This window comes from Orcinus orca, chromosome 2 (genome assembly GCF_937001465.1).
Source record: "Orcinus orca chromosome 2, mOrcOrc1.1, whole genome shotgun sequence".
Classification (NCBI taxonomy): domain Eukaryota; kingdom Metazoa; phylum Chordata; class Mammalia; order Artiodactyla; family Delphinidae; genus Orcinus; species Orcinus orca.
The window spans coordinates 75,512,969-75,533,296 of NC_064560.1; the positions used below are offsets into that span (position 1 = coordinate 75,512,969).

Sequence of the window (20,328 nt, forward strand, 5' to 3'; positions counted from 1 at the left end):
GGAAGACAGTGAGGGGGGATTACTGCTCCAGGATAGAACCAGATAAGGATCCCAAGAGAGAAAAAAAAAGCAGCAGCGACCACAAATTCAACTTGGAAAGCGTTAGCATCTGGAGGCAGGGGAAGAAGGGAAGCTGGACCGTGCCAGGAATGAAGAGTCCCTGCTGGCAATGCTTCCATGACGCCAGAAGATACGGCCGAGAACAAGCTCCAATGGCTGGAACCATGGTTGGTTTCTGAGGGGGACACCCCAGTCCCATTGAGCCCATCTGGTTCCAGAGGCAAAGAGAAAGCAGAGAACTATAAAAGGAGGCTGGAGGCCATACCAGAGGCCAGCAGGTGGCAGGCAATATGGGAAGTGAGACTTCCACCCTTGCACCTGGTTCCAAATGCAGGAGCAAGGTACCACTCAGAACACCATCCTGTGTTTGAACATCCCTGCTTCATGCTGCAGAGTCACAGCTGTCAGTCTGGTGGCTTGGTTCTCACTCTCTTTATCTCTCCACCCAGCCCAGCAAACCCCACTGGGAATCAGAAATTCCTTCCAATCTGGGCTCCCCATAGGTTGGCACAGGAGGAAAGGATGATTAGGGGACTGGGGAACCACTTCCCTAGGGCCCATCTAGAATGAGACTGGTAATCAGCTTTCAATCCTTGTGTCAGCAATCACCCATTGGAGTGTCAGCTCCATGAGAACAGGGAATTTTATCTCTCATTCACTGCAGGATACCCCATGCCTAGGACTGGCCCTGACACACAGTCAGCATCAAATAAACACTGGCCGAGTGAATAAAGCACTGCCTTGAAAAACAGAGAATATTACAAGTTTAAATACAGAGACCTGAAAGTCTCACTTCCTATATTGCCTGAAAATAAAATATACTCAAGCCAATTTAGAGAAAACACACACACAGTCATTGAGCGCATAGAATAAATTTAATATTTACATAAAGATTCATTCAAACACTGCCCCCAGGCCTGGTTTATCCATTTTTCCTGATTCTCCAGCAATCGGCCCAGAAAGTAGAGCCTCCAGAGGGAACCACAAGAGCACAGGTGGGTCCCCCCAGGCTAGAGTTCCCTTCCAGACAGCCCTCACCAAGACTCCAGGAGGCCTGTGTCTGCAATGCTCTATCTACTCCTTTAGAGATCTCAGAGCTACTTTTGCTGAATGAATAAATGTTTTAAAGGATGGAAGAGGGAAGGGAGGGATTATCATAGATAAATTTATGTTCACACAGGAAGAATTTTTTAACTGAATATACAGGAATTTTTATAAGGTAACAGTTTTCCTAAACTGTTAACATTTTTAAATGGTTAGGGATCCCTAACACTGGGCACTGTCTCCCAGCCAGGACGCCTGCAGGATCCTCTTTTGGTGCCCTCCCTGTAGTGCCTCCTGCTCTATTCCACTGGATTTGCTCTTCCCTGTCTCTCTCTCTCCTGCTTCCTGGGACCCCCTCCCTGCCCTAAACTAACCACCTGCATCCAAGTCCTCATGTCAGGTCTGGCTTTAGGGAACCCACCCGATGGGCCTTTGCTATAGAGACAACACCTTATTTTTTGTTTGTTTGTTTAACTTTTTTTTAATATTTATTTGGTTGCACTGGGTCTTAGTTGCAGCAGGTGGGCTCCTTAGTTGTGGCAGGCAGGCTCCTTAGTTGCGGCTTGTGGGCTCCTTAGTTGCAGCTCGCCAGCTCCTTAGTTGCGGCACGCAGGCTCCTTAGTTGTGGCATGAGAACTCTTAGTTGTGGTATGCATGTGGGATCCAGTTCCCTGACCAGGGATCGAACCCGGGCCCTTTGCATTGGGAGCATGGAGTCTTATCCACTGTGTCACCAGGGAAGTCCCAAGAGATGACACCTTATATTTTAATAATACTTTCTACTTAATGAAAAACCATTTGTATTAGCCCATTTAACTCCCGGCAACCCGGTGAAGTAAAATATTGAGAAAAGTATTAGCCCTCTTTTACAAATGAGGAAACAAAGGAATAAGAAAATTAGCTGACTTTAAGAACCTGTGCATCCTGGGAAGCAGTGTCAGACCCTGCCCATTGCCGGCAAGGCCCGGTCCAGGGTGTGTTCACCCCCAGGACACTCAGGCAGCAGTATCCATCTTACAGGGTCCAAATCCAGGGAGTCATACAGCCTCAGGGAATAATAATGATAATAATAATAATAATTTTATTCTTCCCAAACAGTGATTAATGCACATCCCCCACCCATCCAATCACCTCAAAAGAAAATCCAAAAGATTTCCTCAGTGCCTTGTCTTAAAAGGAAATAAAAATGAGATCAAAGGGACTTGGATGAACACATGGTTCATATAAAGCAAATGGCAGGATCAGAGATTCCCCTCAAAGCTTGTGAGAATTAAGCCTGAAAGACAACAGCAAATGCAGAAATGATTATTACTGAACGCTCACACTACAAAAGGTGCCCCATGGGATATTCCAGGAGACTCTGATCCAAGAAACACTTACCTGGTGATCTCAGAAGTGTTCCCCCTCCCCTGAGCACCAGCAGCCACAGAAGTGGGTGTGGGTTCCTGGCCCCAAAGGGGGCAGGTGAGCCTGACCATCTGGTTTTCCAGGGAGATCCTTGCTCAGCCAACTGCTAACATCTGTGCCAGAATCCTCCACATAAGGTGGTGGACACACATCAGACATGCCACAGGGCACCCAAGAAACACTGCCAGGAGCATGACAGATGCCTCCTATGGTCCAAGGGAACAAACTCAAGATCCATCCTATGGAATTTGAGATTAAATCATTGAGTACTTTCTTCAGACAACAAGGAGACACTGCTTGTACTTGAGGTCAGTGAAAGAAACAGTGAGTGACCTCGGTGTGTTGATTTACTGAGGCATTAATGTGGTTTGTTCTTATGCTATTGTCATAGGTGGCCTTTGCATTCCTTTGCTGAGGGCACTTTGTAGGGCCCAAGGTGTATAACAGGGAAGAGCCAAATCTGACTACATGTTGGATCTGTTTCTTTTACTTTAACCTTTGCTTTCTGCTGCTTTTGTTTACTAAAAGGATACAGTCTATACATAATAACCTGCCTCGGGGAACCCTGCCCCTTTCAGGGAAGCATCCTGACAGCTGTCCACCTATGGATGGTTGCAAGAAAGAAGAAATTAGCACATCCCCTCCCTGAGGCCGGCCATTCCAGGGAACATCTGCAAAACTTAAGGCTTTTTTACTTTACTTCCTCATTTTCTCCCCCTCTCTGTGCTATAAAAGAAACTGCCATCCAGACCCCGATAAGATGGTTTTTCCAAGACATTGGTCCGCCTCCTTCTCAGTCTGCCAGCTTTCCAAATAAAGTTGTATTCCTTGCCTCAACATGTCTCCGATTTATTGGCCTGTCCTGCGGTGAGCAGAGCGAGCTTGGACTTGGTAACAGGTGGAAGATGTCTGGGCACAGCTGCCATTCCGGCCACAGTATCTAAAACCTTGGCTCCTTAAAAGAATAGCATTTGGGGCTTCCCTGGTGGCGCAGTGGTTGAGAGTCCGCCTGACGATGCAGGGGACACAGGTTCGTGCCCCGGTCCGGGAAGATCCCACATGCCGCGGAGCGGCTGGGCCCGTGAGCCATGCGCCTCCGGAGCCTGTGCTCCGCAACGGGAGAGGCCACAACAGTGAGAGGCCCGTGTACCACAAAAAAAAAAAAGAATAGCATTTGGGGAAGAGGTGCCCTTGAGACGAGGGGCAGGAGCTGAAGTAGCAAGAGCAGAGGGAGTGACTTCTCCATCCTGGGGGCAGGGGGTTTGTTTGGGCTCTCTGAGCCACAGGGAGGCACCTCATGCTTGCAGTCCCCAGGGTGGGGGCAGGCAGCACCACTGAGCTGGGCCTCAGGAGCCACAGCCTCTCTGGAAGGTCCCCGTCATCAAGGATGGCCACTACATTGAGAAGTGTCATACTTGGAATAGTAAACAAGTGCTCTGAGAGGCCCGCAGACATTAGGCCCAAATACTAGCCTAAAAGGTGAGAGGCCAGCTTTACCTGCCACAGCAAGATAAAGAGATCTGGCCAAGACCCCAGCATGACTCGGCACACGGAAGTACAGGGAAGATTGTCTCTGTTCAGACCTCTGAATGCCAGGGGAATGTGGGTGAGTCTCCAGTGCAAATCCCCCAGCCTCTGCCACACGCACAAATACACATCACTCTTACAGTATAGATTTCCTAAGGAAAAACACTAAAGTAGAAATCATGTTTGGACTTGTGAAAAGGTCCTGGGGCATCAGACAGAAAGGTATGTGAAATTACTCGGTGAAGATTCTTCCATAGCCCAGAACGTACAGCACTCTCATAGAAGATGGGGTAGTGGGGGCTATGAGAGGAGGGGACACATCAGCCTAAACTGAGCTCACAGCATAAAATTACAATCCACATAGGAAAATGGTCCAGTTTAAAAGAGAGTGAGCAAATACAACAAACAGGAAGATCAGGACCCCAAGAAATTCAGAAAGTGGAATAATTCAAAAAAGACTTAAAATCATTATGTTAAAAATAACCAAAGTGATAAAAGAAAGGAAAAATAAAATCATAATGAGAGAACAAGACACTATAAAAAGGAAAGAGAGAATTGGAAAAGAATGAAATATAACTTCTAGATGTATAGATTATAATCACTAAAATTAAAAACTTAGTAGGTGGACTAAGTGGAGATTAGACCCAATTTAACAGAAATGTGAACTGGGAGACCAATGAGAAGAATTACCCAGAATACAGAATATAGAGATGAAGAGACCAAACACATAAAAAGAAATTACAAAACATGGAGGAAAGACTAGGAAGGTCCACATCAGCTAGTGGTCCCAGGAGAAGAATAAGCAGATAACAGGGAAGACGCTTTCTTCAGTGAGATGGAGGCTGGGCATTTTCCAGAACTGACAGAGCCATGAATCCTCACATCCAAAAATCACAATGAGTCCCAAATGGGATAAGTATGGGAAACCCACCATAGATATACTATAGAACACAAAGATAATAACATTTTTTAAACCTGCACAGAGAAAAGACAGAATCTATTTACACAGAATCTAAAGTTGAAATACCTTTTGTAGCAAAAATAGAAGACACTGGAATAAGATCTTCAAAGTGTTAAGAAAAGATAAGACTCAACCTAGAATTCTATATTCAGCTAAATCATCAGTAAGAGTACCAGTGAAATAAAGACAGTTTTGGAAAAACAAAGATAATAATGTAACCACTCAGAAACCCTGATTAAAGTGTTCTTTAAGAAGGACATTAAATACAGAGACATGGGTTGCAAGAAATAATACTGAGCAAATAAGTTGGTAAATATATAAATAAATCTAAATAATTTTAACTATAAGAATATATAATGATGATGATTAAATGGGAGGGGACAAAAATATATAATTAAATTAACAGATAAAAATAATAAATAAAATGAAAGCATTTGAAGGCTCTTATATTATGAATGAAAGACACCTGATACTTTTAGACTTCCTTAGGACAATTTTTTTTTTAATTTTAGGGTAACAACAACAAAAGAAGTGAATAGATGATAACATTTTCACACCAGTGGAAGAAAAAAGGGGGAAGAAAAGCTGATGGAACCAACAGAAAAAAATGAAAACAACAACAAAAAGAAACAGAATCAAAGAAAAACCATGGTATTGTAAATGGAAAACAAAAGATGGTAGAAATACATGTAATTATATCAGTAACACCATAAATATAAAAATACTAACCTTGTCAATGAAAAGACAGATGTTCTTAAATTGGACATTTTTTAAAATTCAGATACATATTATTTTTAAGAAACTATATAAAACATCATTATAGAGAAGGATTGAAATTAAAACTTAGGAAAAATAAAAATCAGGCAAACATTGAGGAAAATAAAAACTACTGGTAATATTAATATTAGATGAAAATAGCCAGAAGGCCAAAAGCTTTACCAGGGATAAAGATGGTTTATTACACGATAATAAAAGAAATAATTCACCAGGAATACAGCTCCTAGACCTGTATGCAACAAACAATACTGCCTCATAACCTATACAGCAAAAATTAATGGAATTAAAGGGAGAAATATGCCAAACTACAATAAGTTATGAGATTTTTAATATACCTCTAATTAAAACAAGTAAGTCAAGCAAGACAAAAATAATGAGGATATGAATGATTTTGAGATCACAACAATTTGAACTAATGAAAATACATAAAATGCTGTTCACAACAATTAAAGAATACACATTCTTTTAATTACATATAAAACATTTATTAAAACAAAAATAGCTATGTTCTAAACCACAATTCAAATCTCAACCATTACCAAAGAATCAATATCATATGGAATGCAGTATGGCCAACAAGCTTCTAACAGACCTAAACCTCCTATAGAGAACAACTGTAAACTTAAACAAAATACAAAAATCCACTGACTGGATTACTGGAAAGTAAGCCAATGCAGGAAGATGTTGGTGGGGAGTCAAAGCTTGGAAGAACAGAACAGCACAGGGGACTGAAGGCAGGCCTGGTCAGTGCTATAGGGTGGCTTATACTCCAATAGAATGCCCACAATCCTCAGGCCTAAAGAACCAAAGGACAGAGTTCAGAGCACAAAAGTGACTAGAAACTAAGTGGGGGAATATTAGAAAGGAGAGCTCCAAGAAGGGGAAGCCCAAAATTCTGTATATCAACTATATCAAACTCTCTAAATGATCCCTATGTGGAACAGACTCTAGCTAAGGATAAAAGAATGGAACTGAGATTTGAGATGCTGCCTGAGAGACAAATTTTGCAGTTTGAGTCCAAGAAAATTAATTGTCAGCTAAAATACTCCAGAGGAATAGAATCCACTTCAAAATATTACATTTACATCCAGAACACATTCCGTATGTTATTCATATTGACATTTGAATAACTAGGACAATGTGACCCATTTGCAAGAGAAAAGACAATAAATGGAGAAAAAAATCCCATGACGACCCAGCTGTTAGAAGAGCAGACAAGAATTTTAAAGCAATTATTATCACCATGCCTAAGGACGTAAAGGAAAATATGCTCTTGATGAATGAAAAGATAGGAAATCTCAGCAGAGATCCTGAAACTATAAAAAAAGAACATGATGGAAAACTTGGTATGGGCCACATTTTTTAACTGCTAAACAGAGAACTATAAATCAGTTTTGAACGATGGCAAAAACACATGATAAAAATTTATAAATGTAAAGCTGCAATGATAATAGATAATAATACAGAATACTTTGTGGTAAACGTTGTAAGTGCATTATATATTAACTTATCTAATCATCTTAATAATTCTATAAAGTACATGCAATTATTATCACCATTTTTACAAATAAAGAAATTTAGGCACAAAAAGATTAAATAAATTACTCAAGGTCATTCAAGCCAGTAAGTGGTGGAGGCAGGAATTCAAACCCAGTAGGCCAGGGACTTCCCTGGTGGCGCAGTGCTTAAGAATCCGCCTGCCAATGCAGGGGACACGGGTTCGAGCCTTGATCCGGGAAGATCCCACATGCCGTGGAGCAACTAAGCCCATGCACCACAACTACTGAGCCTGCGCTCTAGAGCTGGCAAGCCACAACTACTGAACCAGCGTGCCACAACTACTGAAGCCTGCGTGCCTAGAGCCTGTGCTCCGTAACAAGAGAAGCCACCGCAACTAGAAGCCCGTGCACCGCATCGAAGAGTAGTCCCTGCTCACCGCAACTAAAGGAAGCCCACGTCCAGCAACGAAGACCCAACACAGCCAAAAATATAAATAAATAAATAAATAAATAAATAAATTTATACAAACCCAGTAGGCATATCTGTAAGTTCTTAAGTACCTACATTGTACTGCCCCTCTAGGAAAAAACTATTATGGAACTTGGAGAATACTTAGAACTGGATACTGGAAATATTACATATCAAAATTTGTATGCAGTTAAAGGTATGCTTACAGGAAAATGTATAGCCTCAAATATATACATTAAAAATTAAGAAAGAGTAAAGTTTAATGAGCTAAGTATTCTAAAAAAGTTAGGAAAAAAGCAACTTGATTAAATCTAGAGAATATTATAAAAAAAGGAACATGGATAAACCTAAAAAACATTATTGTAAGTGATAAAAGCAAACTGCACAGTATGAAGCGACTTATGTAAATGTTAAAACATACAAAACAACACAACATGCAGTTTATGACTATATATCACAAATGCCATAATAGTTTAAAAAAACATGGATAGGAGAGATTCACACCAACCTCAGGATGGTGGTTTCTTCTGGACAGTAAGCTAGAGGGATGATAAGGGGTGAGGTGGAAGGATACTCACTCATACCCATAAATGTTAATTTATCTCAAGAAAAAAATGTTCCAAAGCAGATGTGACCAGATCCTAACATGGGTTAAGTCTGAATGCTGGGTATGTGGGCCTTCAGTTTTTGTTTTGTGCTCTTTTTCCCGTTCTAAATATTTTACAAAAATAATTTATACCTGCTACCTTTGTTTACTTCTATCCCCCCTACGAGCTTCCTGGAGGCAGGGACCATGCTGTGTCATGCTCACCACAGTATGTTGTCTAGAGGGTCAATGAATACTTGATGACAGAATAAACAAAAACGAGAGCATATGTCCTTTAAGGGTAACTTCCAGTCTGGAAACACTAAGATTCCCTGATTGCATTACAGATTTTCTCAAGAGGCAAGAATGACAGATTCAAGAATAATAATGAGAACCTTTAGCTTTCACTCAGTGCTCTCATAGAGTTTCTCTTTCTTTCCCACTTAATACAGAACAAGGGCACTGAAGTGGTCCTCTGATATTAAAGAATGGGGATACAAATCATAATTATAACCACAGCAGCTGCAACTAATATTTGTTAGTTGCTAAGTGACAAGTATGCATTATCTCATTTAAAACCCACAAAACTCCCAAGAGGTAGATGATATTAGTCAGGTGCAGATGATGAAACTGAAGCTCAGTGGCCCAGTCCTTTCTAAAGTTGCCTGAGTCTACACAGCTCCTTTTCTATTTATTTATCAAGAAAAAACTGTAAATAGATGATGACCAGCCAACTATGATATCTATTCTTATAGAAAGGGACCCTTTATACAGCCCATTTCTAATTTCCTCTAAGTTTGTTTTTTGCCTCTTAGGCATTTGTAAGTGTTCTTATGAACATTCCCCCCACCAATGTGGCTGGAAGCGGTTCCATCACCCTCTCACCTCTCTGTTCTTCAGCAATAACCCTGAGAAGCAGACAAGACCTGCATCATATCAATGTTACAGATGAGAAAACAGAGGCCGTTGTGGGCTGAACTGTGTACTCTAACCCACAGTACCTTTGAATGTGACCGAGTTTGCAGATAGGGGATTTAAAGAGGTAATTAAGTGAAACTGGGATCATTAGGGTGGGCTCTAATCCAATATAACTGACATTCTTAAAAGAAGAGGAGATTAGGACACAGACATGCACAGACCATGAGACAATAAGAGGACACAGGAAGAAGACTGCCATCTACAAGCTAAGGAGAGAGGTCTCAGAAGAAACCAACCCTGCCCACACAGTGATCTCAGACTTCTAGACTCCAAAACTGTGAGGAAGTAAATGCCTGTTGTTCAAGCTGCCAGGTCTGTGGTAGTTTGTTCCAGCAGCCCCAGCAAACTAATGCAGAGGCACAGAGATGCCAAGGGACACTTCTGGGGTCACACACAAGGTAGACAGAGTTGGGTCTCTGCCATCATACTTCTTTCTCTTTCTCCAGGAATAATAATTCTTAAAATATTGGTGTCTCTTTTTGGATTTAATATTTTTATATGTGAATACATACTTAAAATATTAACATGAAAAAACTCAAAGTACAAATTTAATTCCATTTCCTTTGGGTTCTTCTTCCACTTAAGATGCAGAAAAACATGGAAGACTATCACCACCACTGAAACAACAAAAAACACTGGATAAACAACGAAATCATATTTTGCTTTACCCACTGGAGACCTAAGGTCTCAAAGAAGTTTAGAGGAACTAAATTTCAGAGGGATTGAGCCCTTCCTAATGAGCAAAAACCAGTAGCCATGTTTATCCCGGGCACAGGTGGGATGAGGAGTTAATTAGCATCTGATGAGGACCCTGTGAAGGAACCAGCCAAAGTCTTATCAACCACATGGGCTGGAATGATGGATTCTATCTGGATTAGAGGTGTCCTGAATCTATCCAACCAGACTTTTTAGCTGACTTTCAGGAAGTCAGGACAAGGATGGAAGGCAGAGTGACATCTCCATAGTTATGTGGGGACTGAGCTAATAAGCTCTTCTACTCTTGCCTCAAGACGCTTGAAGCCAGTGGTGAACTGAAAGGAACTCAAGTCATGATCCAAGTCAACCCTGATTAAACAGAAGAGTTTATCTCCTCAGCCCAGCTGCCTCTTTATCACCAGAAGAGAAGCCAGCTGAGGACAAGGCTGTCAGATACAGAACTGCTGTGGCCAAGGCTGACCTGAGGTCCAACCTCCTGCTCTGCTCCTCAGCTCCAGGAGCCCATGGCTGTGATGTCATCAGTACTGAAGCCAGTTTGATTTCTGTCATTTCCAACCAAATGAATCTTAAGTGACACAAAACACAAGTCCCAACCATTTATTTATTACAGAGTATATACAGATATTATTACACATGCAAATTATTGCATAAATTGGCAATACACAATTTCTGAATTGTTATGGTATCCTCTACTCACTAAAATTAACTTCAGAATGCTATGAATTAATGAAACAATACTATAAAATTACTGCACTGTTTTTTTAAAACAATCATAACAAAACAAACTATAAAGTAGACATCAGTGACTTCACAGGTACCACTGCTGAATGGCATTGGTGTATTTGTGTTCTAAAGAGCCCACCACCATGCAAAACGTTGCAGGATTCCTACTTTGACAGTGCCTCATAGGAAACTAGTTTCATTATTTTACAATCTACTTCAACCATCCACATGTTACATCTACCATAGTGGATGAGAAGAGATTCAAATTGTTACTAAAAACCACGAAAGTGCTAGTGAGAAGATTCTATAATGAATCTGAATAGAGAAATTAAAATAAGCATAGCAGGCAGACAAAAAGTTTTGAAGTCAAAATAACCACTCAAAAAAATCAAGAAACAGGGACTTCCCTGGCAGTCCAGTGGGTAAGACTCTGCACTCCCAATCCAGGGGTCCCGGGTTCGATCCCTGGTGGGGAACTAGATCCCACATGCATGCCACAACTAAGAAGTCCACATGCCGCAACCAAGAGTCGGCATGCCACAGTGAAGACCCAGCACAGCCAAAATAAATAAATATTTTTTTTTAAATCAAGAAACATTTCAAAATATCCAAACTACCATTTTAGTGTTTGAGAACAGCCAAAAATATCTTCAAAAACTCATGCTCACCAAAATAAATAAATAAATTTTTTTTATTTATTTATTTTATTTATTTATTTTATTTATTTTATTTATTTTTTTATTTATTTTTATTTAAAAAGGCTCACAGCCTCCATATTTTCATGCAAAGTTCCAAGCTGGAGTGATTTTTTTAAATTAATTTATAAGGTCCTAGAGTAAGAAGCTGTAAAGGAAATAGGATCCATCTGTCCCCTCTCTGGAAGCCCCGAAGACTGCTAGAAATGCAACCTCTATAGTACCAAAGAGAAGGCAGTGATTCCTCCCAGGTGGCCTTTCCTGTGTCAGTCCCTCTATCCCCCTAGACAACATGGCAGCTTACCCAGACTCAACTCACAGGTAAATTGAGTGCTTCATGGAGAAGAAAGAGTTATCAGACTGCTCCTCACCTGTGTGAGCCAGCTGGCTACCCCAAGGCCATGTCCAAGGTTGGAATAACACAGATCAATGACAAGGCACAATTACACCTATGGCTGCCATGCTCAACCATAAAGAACAAGTTCCCATGGGAAATCGTGGATTAATCTGATTAATCTTTCCAGGAAACTTCAAGAATGTATTTTGCTGGAGTCCCAGTAAATTAATTTTCCCAGTTTCTAAACCCCAATGTTTGAAAGTTAATCCAAACTAGATAGGGTCTAATTGACTGCTCATTAGCTAAGCCTCTTAGAAGGCCTGCTGTCTTTCCCAACACAGCAACAAAGTTTACTGACTATTTCACACAAAGAAAGAAGGACCAGAAGCAAAGTCTATACCGTTCTCCTATGTCTGTGTTCCTACCCAGGACAGAGCCTGAGTTGGCATCACCTTAAATATACATGTTGCTCCTGCATGGCAGAGCATGTTGATGTGAGATTTGGGGGCTGGGAATAAACCCCCTGGTTTTGTTCATTTTATTTCCTTCACTAAAGGCAAAAGAGTCTCTCAGAAGAGTGCCTCCAAACTAGTCTTAGGGACAAAAATGCAAACACAAACACAATTTATCATTTTGTCAGCAATCCTTGGTATCACACCCCTAAAGAGGATGGCAGCTGGTAATTAGACAAATATTCCATGATATCATCCACAGGCACCCAGGGTTTCTGGTCACTGACTAGCAGCTGACAAGCACTGGCAGGAACAAAGGGAAAGTAAGAATAAAACATATTTGTCCTTGGGTTTCACTGTGTGGCCCTGCTTGGTGATTCTCACCTGAGAAAACCCACTTCCGATGGCCCACAGGTGCTATTAATCATGTCTGAAACTTAGCGCAGCAGTTCTCAGCACCAGCTGAACGTTAGAACCACCTGGAGAGGCTTCAAATCACTAGATGCCCAGGCTGCACCCCAGATCAATAAAAGCGGCTCTCGGGGGGCAGGAGCTGGGTGTGACTAGTTGTTAAAGTTCCCCAGGTGATGCCAATGGACAGCCAGGGCTGAGAACCTCTGCCTTAGAGTCATCCCCCTGCCTCTGAAACAATATGGTCAGATCAGCTGCAGAAAATGCACAAAGATTTAAAATGACCACTAGTCATTTACTCTGAGAGGAGAGAGAGAAAAAAATCCACCGATTGACCCAGATAGGGGCAGCTGGCTACCGTTTAAAATAACACACCAACATCAAGCCCAAACACACAACCAACCATCGGACTTACCAAAACCCATGCTTCCTATTAAGGGGTAAATTTTAGTTACAATACCAGGGTTTCCCTGGTGGCGCAGTGGTTGAGAGTCCGTCTGCCGATGCAGGGGACACGAGTTTGTGCCCTGGTCCAGGAGGATCCCACATGCCGCAGAGCAGCTGGGCCCGTGAGCCATGGCCGCTGAGCCTGAGCGTCCAGAGCCTGTGCTCCGCAGCGGGAGAGGCCACAACAGTGAGAGGCCCGCGTACCGCCAAAAAAAATTTTAGTTACAAGTAATTTTTTGCTGAGACCTCTCTTTCCTGTTTTTGTAAGGGTGCAAGAAGGAACACAGCAAAACCCTAATGTATGGTGGCATTCTTTCTCCTGGAGTTGCAGAGATGACCCTGATCCAGCAAAATCACCTCTAATAACTCCCTGCTGAATGCAGACTAGGCTAAGGAGGGTGGCTATGTGGATAGGGTCAGGACTGCATGCACCAGTGGAGCTAAGCTGCAGGGCTCGCTTATACATAACAAAGCTGTTCAAAATACAGTCATATAATCGATTTACTTCCAAGGTCATTGGAATACTAAACTGAGACACTGTATTTTTATTCAAAGTCTTTAAACTACAAAAGAACAACTCCCAAAGGTCAGCCATGGGGTCCCATGCTCTCCAGGGAGGAAGTGACACCTGTGAGCAGTAGGATATCATCTTCATCAAGGGACACTCACAGGCAGACTGCTAGTGACACAGCATGGTGAAATGTCCTTAAACACTTAACAGATAAACCAGAGGTTGCCCACAAGAGGCACAGAATACAAGAACCCTGGGTTCTCAGCCCAAGCTGCTTATTAGAACCACCTTCAAAAACACAGCCAAGTCACACCATGGACCAATTAGATGAGGATTTGGAGGGACTGGCTAGTGCATGGCATTTTTTAAAGCAGTGGCTCTCACACTGAAGCATGATCAGATTTACCTGGACCCACCCCCATGGTTTCTGATTCAGGAGGTGGGGGCTGGGAGAGAACATGCAGTTCTAACAGAGTCCCAGGTGATTCTGATGCTGCTGGGGTCACACTCTTAAGAACCACTGCTTCATAGGTCCCCCAGGTGACTCTAATTAGTGCAGACAAGACCGAGGACCACTGTATAAGGAAAGCAAGCTCTGGCCAGGGTGCCAAGGGAAGGAATTCTCATCCTAGCTCTGCCACCAACCTCGGGCTTGATAACAATAAGCCATTGAGGTTTTTCAGGCCTCAACTTGCTCCAGATCCATAAAATTGAGACACTACACAAAAGAGATCCTGGGTTCTTTCTAGAAACACCTTTTTCAAAGGGCTGCTACACATGAAACGCTGATATTAATACACATAGAAATGAAAAGAAAGTGGCCTTATGGGCAATTAAAAAAAGCTTTCAAAATACAGGGAAAGGTAAGTTCTTGCTCACAAGATTTCAGCACACTTGGAGACACAGCAATGGGGATGGTCTAGGGATGTGCGATGGCACCAAAAGCCAAAAGGGCCTGTGTTGTGAGTCATTCACACTATTTCCCAGACTCACCTGTTAGGACCTTGCAGAGCTGCCCAGAGACCTGGGTCTCGGCAGAGGGGCTGGGTGTCAAGGACCATCTGCGCCTGATCAGATGCTCTTGTCCCTGGGAATTGTTGAGGGGCTGGATTAGCACCTGCTCCTGCCCAAGCTGGATGAGGCCAACCTGCCCAGAAAGAGGAAAACAGTTGTCAGTCATCCTCATTCACACTTGCCCACGACCCCAGAGCCAGAGGGTGGAAAGGCCACCTAGCTATGGCCTGCTTCCCCTGCCTGGGCTTTTTCTTTGCAGCTTACACCAATTTACAGAGTCCAAGAATGAGCTCTTGCATGACTTGAAACATCTCACCCAGCAGCTGTGTTGGGGGTCAGGTGACAGAAGGCGGGTGTGGGGGGGGATGCGGCAACAGCACCCATTTTCTGGGTTCACTTTCAAAGATATCTTACTTTAGTGTTAATTTTTTTTTAATATTATTTTTCAGGCAAGGCTTTATTGGGGCCTCTGCTGTAGCAGGGGGGAGGGAGAACAGATTCCCTTGTTTGCCTGCTCCTATACACTTACTTCTAATTAAAGCCCATTTAAAAAACTATTTTTTATATCATCCCCTAAAACTCCACCTAAGGAGGTACCTCCAAAAGTGTTGGGAATGAATGACAATTATATCCTTAATGGGAAAAAAATATATCTTATTCCTGGGCAATATTTAGAATTAAATAGAGAGGATGGAGTCAGACCTGTAGTGTTAATAGTTTTGTGATAGTGGATTTTTTTCAGTGTTTAAGAGAACTTGGCAGAGTATCTAATGGATTCAATTTGTGATTCTAATTTAAAGCACAGCAATGATTTAGACCTGTAATTTAAAAATCTTATTAGGCTTATAAACAGTATCAGAATGTATAAGAGAACTTAAGACTTCCCATGTTTATAAAACTAGTTAACTAATTATTTATATGAATCATGCAAAGGGTTTATTTTTTAATCAGACAACAGAAGAACTTGAAAATGAAATTGAATATGGTAAATTTCTACATACAGTTTTAAAGGTTTAAACGTTGTTAATCACCAATTTGTAAATAGGATTAAATGTTATCCAAAGGCCCCTTAAAAGGTATTTCAAAAACTTGCTAGATTATAAATAGAACATGACTTGTAAATTGAACAAAAAACTTAAGGACTGGGATTCTTAATTTGTCGCTTTAACAGAGTGAATATTAATTCTTAAAAATATATACACAATGCAGAGAACTTTTCCTTTCATTTGGAACCAATGCTAACAGCATTTAAACAATTTGCCCTCCTTCCCCAGGATACCTGCTGCTAGCTTCTCTTCTGAGACATCAACAAAACAAGGTAAACCGCTCACAAGGATCCTGACTCGGCCAGGGCTGAGAATTATCTATGTTTGCATACTGGGCCCTGCAGTCCACAGCCCCTGCTCTGCGTTCATGGTCGGGACAACCTTTACTAGCACAGATTCAGGAGACTGGGCCAATCTGTCTTAGGCTGTCACGAACATCCTTTGTTCTCTCTCTCCCCAATACTATTTTCTAAAAGCCATGACACTGTTTTCTTTTCTTAAAAAAAAAAAAAAATTATTCAGTTGGCTGTGCCGGGTCTTAGTTGTGGCATGTGAACTCTTAGTCGCAGCATGTGGGATCTAGTTCCCTGACCAGGGATCGAACACTAGGTGCCCTGCACTGGGAACGAGTCGTCTTAGCCACTGGACCACCAGGGAAGTCCTGACACTACCTTCTAAAAGCGGTAGTTCTCAAACTCCAGTGTGCATCAAAATCACCTGGAGGTCACGGATGCTCACCAAGAACGTTCATTTCTAACAAGTCCCCAGGTGATACTGATGCTGCGTGCCCGAGGACCAGGCTTTGAGAAGCACTGCTCTCCACCACAGCTCAGCAATTCCTCAGGTCTCAGGTACAGAGCTCACTCAAACCAAATGATACAGACTCCTCTACCTTCTGAAAGGATGCATCAATACCAGTCCTCTGAAAATAAATCAGATCCACTAATAAGACCGCCTACAACATTTAGTCCCCCAAACAGGGGTTGAGACGGTACTTACTGCTGTAAGAAGATTTCAAGGTTTCCATTTCATTAGAACTGCTGCCAAGAACAACCCAGAGATTTTACTGCCCAAATAAAACTGTCTTAAAGTGGCACTGCATGACCTGCCGGGAAGCATGGCTTTCTCCCCTCTCCTTTGAAGTTAAAACTTGAGTTTGTTCACTATGATACTTTGGGGAGACTGAAGAAGCGGAGGAAGAGAGTGGCTGTGGGAGGCTGTGCAGATCCACCAGAGCTGTGTGTATAGAAAGCCTCAGTGGAACCCTCCTGCACTGTTGGTGGGAATGTAAGTTGATACAGCCACTATGGAGAACAGTATGGAGGGTCCTTAAAAAACTAAAAATAGAAATACCATATGACCCAGCAATCCCACTACTAGGCATATACCCTGAGAAAACCATAATTCAAAAAGAGTCATGTACCACAATGTTCACTGCAGCTCTATTTACAATAGCCAGGACATGGAAGCAACCTAAGTGTCCAACGACAGATGAATGGATAAAGAAAATGTGGCACATATATACAATGGAATATTACTCAGCCATAAAAAGAAACGAAATTGAGTGATTTGTAGTGAGGTGGATGGACCTAGAGTCTGTCATACAGAGTGAAGTAAGTCAGAAAGAGAAAAACAAATACCATATGCTAACACATATATATGCAACCTTAAAAAAAAATGGTTCTGGGGCTTCCCTGGTGGCACAGTGGTTGACAGTCTGCCTGCCGATGCAGGGGACATGGGTTCAAGCCCTGGTCCGGGAAGATCCCACATGCCGTGGAGCAACTAAGCCCATGCACCACAACTTCTGAGCCTGTGCTCTAGAGCCCATGAGCCACAACTACTGAGCCCATGTGTCACAACTACTGAAGCCCATGCACCTAGAACCCATGCTCCACAACGAGAAGGCCCCGCAATAAGAAGCCAGCGCATCACAACAAAGAGTAGCCCCCGCTTGCCACAACTAGAGAAAGCCCGCGCACAGCAACAAAAACCCAACACAGCCAAAAATAGATAAATACATAAATAAATTAATTTTAAAAAGACACAGACGTAGAGAATGGACTTGCGGACACGGGGAGGGGGAAGGGTAGGCTGGGACGAAGTGAGAGAGTAACACTGACATATATACACTACCAAATGTAAAATAGATAGCAGTGGGAAGCAGCTGCATAGTACAGGGAGATCAGCTCGGTGCTTTGTGTCCACCTGGAGGGGTGGGATAGGGAGGGTGGGAGGGAGACGCAAGAAGGGAGGGGATATGGGGATATATGTATATGTATAGCTGATTCACTTTGTTATAAAGCAGAAAATAACAAACCATTGTAAAGCAATTATACCCCAATAAAGATGTTAAAATAAATAAATAAATAAAATCTAATTAGTAAATTCAAAAAAAAAAGAAATCCTCAGTGCAGAAGTCCTTGATGACCGTTTCAGTGGAAACGTCTGTGGTTGAAATAAAGTTGGCAGATACAGCACAGTGCATGGGATGGGCCCCACGCTGTAGGAGGGCTGTGCTCCCTGGGGGACACGCTCAACCTTGACAGGGGCTGGAGTCTTCCTGAAATGCTCCAGCTCTGGGAGGTTAAAGGCCCCCTTGAGTCTAGAACTTTCAAAGCCAGTTATCATTCACTCAGCCTAGCATGCAAGCCACAGGGTAAAGGCCAGTTAGCCAGTAGTTCTAATGTGACACAATATAGGGAGAATCTCACCTTGGTGAGAAAGCCTACAGGTACATACATGCACACACACAAGCATGGTCCAGCCCCTTGGGGGAGGTTTTGCTTTAGAAGGTCTTTTTTGGAGGAACCCACATGCTGGTTTCCATCCATTCAGGAAAGAGAATGGCAATGCTGGTGAGAGACAGACACATGGACTAATGGCCTATACTCTACCTGGCAGCCACTTGCCCTCTTGGGAACTGACTTTCAAGCTGGCCTGTGGCCAAGACTAGCACCTGGGGGGAGGGAGCAGGGCACAGCCCTCCCCCTCAGGAGCCACCACAAGGAAGGAACTTGCCCCTGCCCCCTCCAAGTGCTGTCACTAGGCACCCTGAAGCCTCGCTAATATTCACCAGGTTATCACAGTGACAAAACGTTGTTGAAAAGTGCCGCTTGTCACCACCTCCCCCTCCCCCGTGCCACACACACACACACACACACACACACACACACACACACAATCTCATCCCAGGATAAAAACTTGTCAGCCCTCTTGATCTTTTCCTGACCTTCCTTCTCCCCTCCCCTCTCCCCGGTAAAAAAAAAAAAAAAAAAAAAATCCCCCTTCCCTGGCACTCTATGTCCCAGCCCACTATCCCCTGTGTTATGGGGCATCTGTCACAACCAACCTAAAAAGTAGTTTGTTCCTTTGAGGCAGGATCGGAATTATGCCCTCTTATTTTTCCAATGTCTGCCACATAACAGTTACTCAAGAAAATGTGAGTGAACTGTACTGTAATGGAATGGATTCGAATGGAATAGAATGAACTGGACTGGACCGGCTTGGAATAGAAGGCAATAGCATGGTCTTCCCGCAGTCCCCCTTGCTCAGAGGTCCTCATCCCTGGCTGCACAGTGCAGTCACTTGGCAAGCTTTAAAAACTCAGGCCCAGGCCCCACTCCAGGCCATGTGAATTAGAATCCCTTGGGGTGAAACTCAGGCACTGGTATTTTTTTAAAGCTCACCAGGAGATTTCCATGTGCAGCCAGGGTGGAGAACCACTTCCCTAGCTTTTAACTGGGTGCCAGAGATGCTTGATTCCAGCACGTGGAAGTACCCTAGATGCAGACTACCTGCACCAACCTGGGCCTTCCTCTGACTATGGGGCTCTGCCCTGGCTTCTAGCACATTGCTGCCCTGTGGTCCCAAGAGCTAAGCAGGGTTGCTTGGGTTTGCATTATTCCTCTGGTCACCATCTATGCTGAGAAGTGAGACACATGGAAATGCTCTTCCAAGCCCTCCCTGTTCCACAGATGGCAGCAAGGAAAAGCCTCAGGTTGCATTAGATGCAAGAGAGCTGCAAACACCATCTGAAGAGAACTGTGGGGAACTAGATGCCCACGGCAGACAGGACTGGAAGCCCTGAGGCCACTTGGTCTCAAAGGAGACAACAATTCTCAATGAAATGGTGCTCTTAGAAGAGAAATCTTACATATTCTAAAATTTGGTATCCTACTAAAGAAGTTTGGGTCAAATAAAGTGTATCAGGTATAACCTGATATTATGACAGTTCTGAGTGGTTCCCTTTTAATTCTCTTTATTCTGGAAGCTGGTTTTGAAGGGTTTCTGTGCTGCTTTAAGAGAGCGTTATAAACTGGGTATTGTTAATCCCACCCCACCCCCTGAAGCAGGACTAGCTCTCCTGCAGCTGGAAAAATGTGTGAAGGTCAGAAAGATTTGTACCACTTCCTAACATGAGCACAACTTCTCAGCATAATGCGGCAAATGCTCTTAAGAAACCCTGTTGTATCCATGCTCTGGAACCATCTGATGCTCTGTCCTCCGTTTGAGGGGACCTGCCTCGTGACTGCTGACCTCACCATCCTACAAAGGCCACACTGGGATTTCAGTGCCCAGGGAGCCCTCCAAGCCTCTCCTCTTCAGGAGACTGCGGCTCCCGGGTTCACTGGACCAGGTCTTAGGTAGTCTTCTCCCCGTGGACA

At 43.0% G+C, this 20,328-nt stretch overlaps 1 protein-coding gene across 5 annotated transcripts in view; it reads right to left on the reverse strand.

Moving 5' to 3' along the window:
• Positions 1-20,328, reverse strand: part of ADAMTS17 (ADAM metallopeptidase with thrombospondin type 1 motif 17) — a 353,876-nt gene that overhangs the window by 326,512 nt on the left and 7,036 nt on the right. For all 5 annotated transcript variants that reach the window (XM_033431430.2, XM_049706098.1, XM_033431429.2 and 2 more), the window contains one exon: positions 14,595-14,748. In XM_033431430.2, the coding sequence (XP_033287321.1) occupies positions 14,595-14,748 (154 nt within the window). The remainder of the gene's footprint in view (positions 1-14,594; positions 14,749-20,328) is intronic.